Consider the following 6,940-nt stretch of genomic DNA (forward strand, 5'->3'; position numbering starts at 1 on the left):
ATATTCAGATATATCAGCACAGAAGGAACCTCTCAAATGTAAATAAAAGACGTCACTGGAAATACACAGGGCATATCATTCCAACACACGCTAATTATGAAAACAACATATACAAGAAAAGCACAGCTATCTCAAAGACTACTGCGTCAGGCCAATTTCAACCTCTCACTGGGTAACTCCTCCCAACAAAAGGAGTGCAGGCAAACTTGTTTTTAAACATCCTGAACGAAAGAAAATGAAGCTTTTCAAAACAGAATGAAGGAATAGTGCCTCCAAAATCTGTTTTCTGCCTCAGGGTAAATGTGTTGTCACGTGTGCATAGCTAGTGTATTTATGAGAATGAAAATCGTGTCTGTAATAGTCCGATACTAGCTCCTTGATCACCTTGTTTCAAAGCAGTAGGTGAAAAACCCCACAATGCACCTCAAGGTTTGCTTAACCAGGAACCTTTGTGGTCCCTAAGTTCTACATGTGAACACCTAGGTTACACAGGAGGGGCTTGTTTATCATTGTTCTAGTTGTATAATTGTATAATTCTATAGTGAACGGTAAAACAAAGCTGTATGATATTCGATCGTTACTTGTCTTGTAGTAATTGAAAATAGATGTTTACAACAGTTTCCTTTAACGCAGAATCTGTTTGTCTTTGTAAAATGTGTGCTCAAGGCTTTTTATTTGTTACATACATAGCTACAGTGTAGTTATGTCGATTAAAATCTGAGGTCCCAGGCACTCACTTTGAATGCTTTTTCTCAGGTCAACAACATTAGCATCCCTCAGTCTGTTCCCCTCGAACATGGAAGCCCTGGTAAGAGTCCGTTTTGATCCAGATGGTTTGAAACGGAACAAAGATACATACATACAAAATCAAATACAAAAAAGAAAAATTAGAAACGCAGGAGGTTTAATCCTTCCAAAGTCCGCCCGTCTGTTCTTGATAAACCTCGATTACGTCCTCGTCTTCCATCCCCAGCTGAGGAGTAACAGAGACATGTTTCAGTAACAGAGTCGACATCTATTCATCTTCTACTATTTGACAAAGCCTTCAGTAATTCATGTTTATAACGCTTTTACTTCATTTCGAAGCTAGATCACGATGTAAAAGTCACAAACGGTTTGCAAAGTGTGTAAGCTTTACAGAAAACAAAATGGTATTATAAAAACAACAAACACATAACACTCTGGATTAATGGACAGATGTGTTGCTGGAGTCACACGTTTACCTCTTTGGGAGTTTGGTTGTCTGCGATTCTCTGTCCTTCAAACAGAAACCTTAGCGTGCTTGCTGGAACACCCTGTGAGAAACACAACGACACACATCAGAGAAAGCTTTTTAAATCCTCTCTGTGCTTTGTTTACGACAGGGATCAACATGATATGATTTCACAACAAGGAGTGGTTTCTGTCCTCTGACCTGTCTCTGGCTGTAAGACTCCTTCAGCTTCTTCAGATGTGTCGTCATTTTGACCTTAAAGTGGATTTCGCTGCTGTCCTGTTGGCAGAAAGTGATGGTGAGAAACAGCAACACATGCCAGCATGGTTTTCTTTAAATGTCTTAGGAACTGTATTTCCACAGAGAAGAAGTAAGCACACACACAATTATTTTAACAGAACACAAATGATTGTAGTAGTTACAGTAGATGTTTTTCTCTCTATAAACCCCACCTGATGCAGTAGGTGGTGAAGAAGAAGAAGTAGAAGTAGTAGTAGGTGTATTATTATTATTATTATTAGTAGTTGTAGTCGTAGAAGTAGTAGTATGTGTATTAGGAGTAGTAGTAGTTGTAGTAGGTGTATTTGTAGTAGTAGTAGGTGTAGTAGTATTTCAACAGAAAATCTTGATAAATATTTTATTCAGAAAATCATGCAACAACAACTTTTGCAGCATATTATGATATATATATATATATATGATCTGTTAAGATCAGTACATGCAAACACACCTGACCGATGACTTTTAATTTGATGTACTCTCCGTCCTTCTTATCTCCTCCATCTTGGCTGGATGGTTTTGTCTCCTATAAAACATCAACAACACACAGACAAAAACAACTTGAGCAGCAGACAACATGTAAACGCCACACACATTACAAACAGGCCCGATGGCTTGGTTTCGTTTTAACGACACTGTGACCCACATGTGTGAATGTTTTGGTTTCAAAATGCTGGTACCGCTTCTTGTTTTAAAGCTGAACTGAACTAAAGGAAAGCTAGTTGCTAAGCTAAGCAGCTAAGTAAGCAGTTCTGGGCCTGAAACGAGCTAGCAGTTAGCATTTTAAATAGCCAGATACGAGGTGGCAAAACACTGATTAATCTCTTTGTGAATTTGATCCAGACTATAAACAATAGCTGCTATTTAAAGTGTATATCTTACCGTATCTGACATGTTGTCCCTCTGTTTATGTTGTTAAGATATAGTGACAATAGATAGCGTTAGCTTTCAGTCGCAGCTCTAGCTGGATGTTATGAGAAGTCTACATTAACAGGAAGTGACGTAGGAAATCACTTCTTTCAAAGTAAGACTCATTCTGAAAGGAAGCATGGAGGAATGTTTTTTACACAACTTCAGCCTCCATTAAATAAATGAGTTTAATAAATTAAAGTCTACTGATCCAGATAGACTATTATTAGGCATGGTGGTAGCAATGTTGACTTACTTTGATATTACATTTAGAGTAAGGCATCACATTAATTACATGTCAATGCTTCATTAATGTGTGGCAACATGAGGAGTCTGTGTGTGTGTGTGTGTGTGTGTGTGTGTGTGTGTGTGTGTGTGTGTGTGTGTGTGTGTGTGTGTGTGTGTGTGTGTGTGTGTTTGTTTGTGTCAACCCTATCAAATGTATTTATTTGACCTACTTAAATCGTTCTACAGGAAACTATACATGTCTGACATCACAGGTTGTGTTTTTGTTGGAGTCCTACAACGAGGTCGGGGGGTTAAGACCTGTGAAGTGTGCCAAAATAACAACTATCATTTCCGGTTAACCACTTTCGAAATAAAATACAAACTATGTTTTCCCAACCGCAAAACCGTTTGTATTTTATTCTGTAAACACAACCACCTTACTTCCGGTTACCGTTAGTTCGTTAACGCAACTTGGGGGGAAACAGCGAGCGAAGCTACCGTCATCCAGGTTGTAAAGTGCAACAAAATGAAAGCTGTCAGTTAACTTTAAACATTTGCTCGCAGACACGGAGATACTTTGTTGGATAAACCGCTATCTTGTCGTTGTTCTGCCTGGAAACAGCCGGTTGAACTGACAGCCGTTGGGCCTGGTCGTCGTGGCCCAGCAGGACTCGAGTTGGAGCCAAACTTCTGCTTTTCCTCAAGCGGCTCTCCGCGGGGCTCGGGGCTCCTGTCACCGGCCCTGTGGATGTGGACGTGAACACGAAGATAACCGACCGCCAGGTAAGACGATAGAGATAACACCGACCCTTTCTCACGGTTAACGGTTGTTTTTAACGGTGCGGGAGAGCCTTGAATAGCTACTTTAGCATTAGCTTAGCTTGACAACTTCCCTGGCCTGACAGCTAGGAACTCTCGGTTAGCATTAGCCACTTAGCTTCCTTTTCAGCTAACATTGTTTACCTATTATGTGTTATATTTATATTTCAAGATCGTTTATCAAGCACATTTTGGCGTAGCTGGTAAGTGGGAAAATAGCTAGAAACAGTTGTTAGTGCATTTTATAGCATGCGGGGCTACATAGCTAGCAAGTTGATTTAAAGCTAATTATCTTCCACAGGAGGCCATCACAGCGGTATGTTGTTGGTATCAACTTTACTGAGACAAGTGACATTAGCTTACTAGCTAGCCAGCCGCAGTGGTTTGCAAAGGACGTATTTTGTTAGAATAATGTTAAGTGCTAAGCAAATGTTGTTGTCAAGCCCCCTGTCATCAACGTGACAGACATATTCTGTCACTTGCAATCAGTGTTGGTCTCAGACTCTCATCAGAAATATTCCTCATTAGGCCATCTTGACTGTCCAGACTTTAATTCCCTTTAATTCCCTTTAATCATTTTAAACCTCTTTATAGTGATTAACAGCTTCTGTCTGAAATTATGCATCACGACTTGCACACTAATATAATTAAAAAATATTGTGTCAACTCTTGATGAATGAGCAGAAGGAATGCTGGATGGACGCTTTAAATCTTCAATCATTGTATTGCTTTTAAATTTGATCAAAGTGTTGATGCTACTACTTCACTTCTCCACTGCTCTCTCTATCACATGTCATTGTATGTTGAAATATTGGTGCAAACACCAGTCAGCCTTTTAGTTTATTAGCCACACCGAGTTAAAACTGATATTAACCTTGTTTAAATACATCGTTTTAAAGAAAAATATTAGAAGTCGTATGAGCAGCCCTTCTCAGTATTATGCAATAAAATTCACTCAAACAGCTCCATGAACTTCAGCCTCCAAAGTCACCATAAATCTTAAGCACTTCTAAAACAGCTTGATCCAAACTGGACGTTGTATTCCTCATGAAGATAGGATTTATTGCAGGGCTGTTAATCAGACTTATTTTAAGCTACAGGGATCTGATAAAAAGTCAACCGAGTGCATCTTGATAAAAACATTTTCTGGAAAGTCAATTAAGAAACTTGTAGTGGAAATAAAACTCATACACATTGCAAACAATTAGCGCTAATCACTGATTTGCCACATTGAACACTGGGCTCCTACGGTCTAAATAGTATGGCAACAAATCTGATAATCTTTCCGCTGTTGTGACAATTGTTTTCCATACTGCTGAGCTTATCAGCCTGCACCGTCAGGCCCTAACTTGTGTGCTGATCAGCTGCACGACAGGTCTGATGCTGTCCTTGTGCTGTTGCAGGAGAATGGAATCCCTTTGATGGGAGAATCCTCTTTCCTGGCCTCCTGGGTCAATCGCCGTGCCATGATGATGGGTATGTATATGTGTGTGTGTGTGTGTGTGTGTGCGTGTGTGTGTGTGTGTGTGTGTGTGTTAAGATAGTGTTACTGTTTGGCAGTCAGCCAGCTTCATCTTTTGTCAAACTTTAACCTCAAGGAATGTTTTTTTTCTCCCGAACAATGACTTCTTTGACATTTTTGCCTCAAGACTTGTGTTACGTACTTCAATGTAAGTGCCATAAAACACGTTACTGCTGCAGTTCAGAAAAGATAATAAAAGTCATTTGAAGGTATTTGCAAGAGCACAGCTTTGAATGTGAACTAGGCCTTACTTTCCAACCTGAGCTACATCATCTTAAATCAGTGTTTAATGTTTAATAAACTGAACTCTTGTGTCCCCTCAGATGAGCAGGAGGCGCTGAACTCGATCATGCAGGACTTGGCCGAACTGCACCGCTCCAGCCGTCCTGCCATGTTCCTGTCGGACCTGGGCAAACCCAAAGCTTCCTCGCCCAAGAACCAGGTGAACGCTGCGTTAGAAATGCATTTTAAGTGAAGAAAACAGGGCTCTGATTAGAGAACGATGAGACCGTCCGTAGTCTGATGTGTTCATTCATCAGATATGTCTTTCCAACAGAATGATGTCAGAGTGAAGTTCGAGTTCAAAGGGGAGAAGAGGTGAGTCTTTGAGCAGCTTCTTCACTTTAATGTCAGAGCAGACTTCTCTCCTGACCTCTGACCTCTTCTTGTTCTCTGCAGGATCTTACAGTTCCCTCGACCTGTGCAGCTGGACGACCTGAGGGCGAAAGCCAAAGTGGCTTTCGGTCAGACGATGGACCTTCACTACACCAACAACGAAGTACATATACACACAAATACTGATAGTGAATTATGAAAGAATCTACAGATATTGATATCTAAACAAACCGTGTTGTTTCTTCTTGCAGTTGGTGATTCCACTGACCACTCAGGAAGACCTGGATAAGGCCGTGGAGCTGCTGGATCGCAGCGTTCACATGAAGAGCCTGAAGATCCTCCTGGTAGTCCAGTTCTCCTCTCAGGTGAGCCACTTATTCAAACACCAGGGGAAACACTCCACAATGAAGTACTAACTAACTACTAACCAAACTGTATGCCATTGAACACTTGAAGCTAGTTATACCTCTGAAGCTGCGTCTCCCTTTTTATTTTAAGAGTACCAGCAATCAATGAAGTCTTCTGCCTCATGATTTGAAAGCCTGTTTTCTTTCTGTTTGTTCAGAACTCTTCCTCCAATATGGACCTCATGCCGTCCCATGAGAAGCTGGACAACACGGGATTCAGGGTCGCTGACAATAACATGCTAGCTTTAATAGGTGAATAATGTCTCGGGGTCGGACTGAAGCAACATTGGTAATCCATTAGACATGAATAATAACTAAACATGTCCTCTTTAACCACCCAGGACCCCATTCGACGGACCGCAGCTCCCCTCCTCCAGGGTACATTCCCGACGCGCTCCAGCAGGTAGCGAGGAACGGCTCCTTCACCAGCATCAACAGCGAGGGAGAGTTCATCCCTGAGAGCATGGACCAGGTAGTCAGAACGCTTGGTGGTAAAGACTTCTGTGATTAGGTTACAGTTTGTTTTCCTGAATGTCTTTCTTTTCTTCAGATGCTAGATCCACTGTCTATGAGCAGTCCAGAAAACTCTGCGTCGGGAAGTTGTCCGTCTTTAGACAGCCCGCTGGACAGGTAAGGATATCAGTATTCTATTCACACAGTGAGAGAATAAAGACAATCTGATTTAGAGTTGCATTTCAAGTAAATATGAGGTGTACCGAGTTCCTTTCGGCTGCCTTCATCACAGCGCTAACATTCAACCAATGGTTTGTTGTTATAACAAATTATACATATTAGTTACAAAAAAGGCCTGGAGATTGACCCATAGTGCAGCTTTTCCACTGTTATATATAAATATACATATGACATACAGGGGTAGACATTAAGGGTCAAATTGCACTGGCCCCCCCCATTGTAACCACTGGCCCCCCCATTGTAACCACTGGCCCC

The 6,940-nt window shown here is 41.2% G+C and overlaps 2 protein-coding genes across 2 annotated transcripts; one reads left to right on the forward strand and one right to left on the reverse strand.

Annotated features, from left to right (window-relative positions):
• Window positions 1-215: 215 nt before the first annotated feature.
• Window positions 216-2,540, reverse strand: sumo1 (small ubiquitin like modifier 1). The gene is made up of 5 exons (XM_010771361.1): window positions 2,375-2,540; window positions 1,944-2,018; window positions 1,415-1,492; window positions 1,224-1,295; window positions 216-973 (listed from the first exon to the last, which is right to left on the reverse strand). The coding sequence occupies exons 1-5, from the start codon at window positions 2,384-2,386 to the stop codon at window positions 905-907; spliced, it is 306 nt and encodes a 101-aa protein (XP_010769663.1). The 5' UTR covers window positions 2,387-2,540; the 3' UTR covers window positions 216-904.
• A 523-nt stretch (window positions 2,541-3,063) lies between these two features.
• Window positions 3,064-6,622, forward strand: LOC104945656 (mitogen-activated protein kinase kinase kinase 2-like; the record flags this gene model as incomplete). The annotated part of the gene is made up of 9 exons (XM_010771364.1): window positions 3,064-3,412; window positions 4,852-4,924; window positions 5,294-5,412; window positions 5,527-5,567; window positions 5,649-5,748; window positions 5,837-5,950; window positions 6,151-6,244; window positions 6,334-6,464; window positions 6,543-6,622. Coding segments are annotated over exons 2-9 (734 nt in total), but the record flags the coding sequence as incomplete, so codon positions are not given.
• Window positions 6,623-6,940: the final 318 nt, after the last annotated feature.

The sequence above is a fragment of the Notothenia coriiceps genome, unplaced genomic scaffold (genome assembly GCF_000735185.1).
Source record: "Notothenia coriiceps isolate Sejong01 unplaced genomic scaffold, NC01 NC01_scaffold00009908, whole genome shotgun sequence".
In the NCBI taxonomy this organism is placed as follows: domain Eukaryota; kingdom Metazoa; phylum Chordata; class Actinopteri; order Perciformes; family Nototheniidae; genus Notothenia; species Notothenia coriiceps.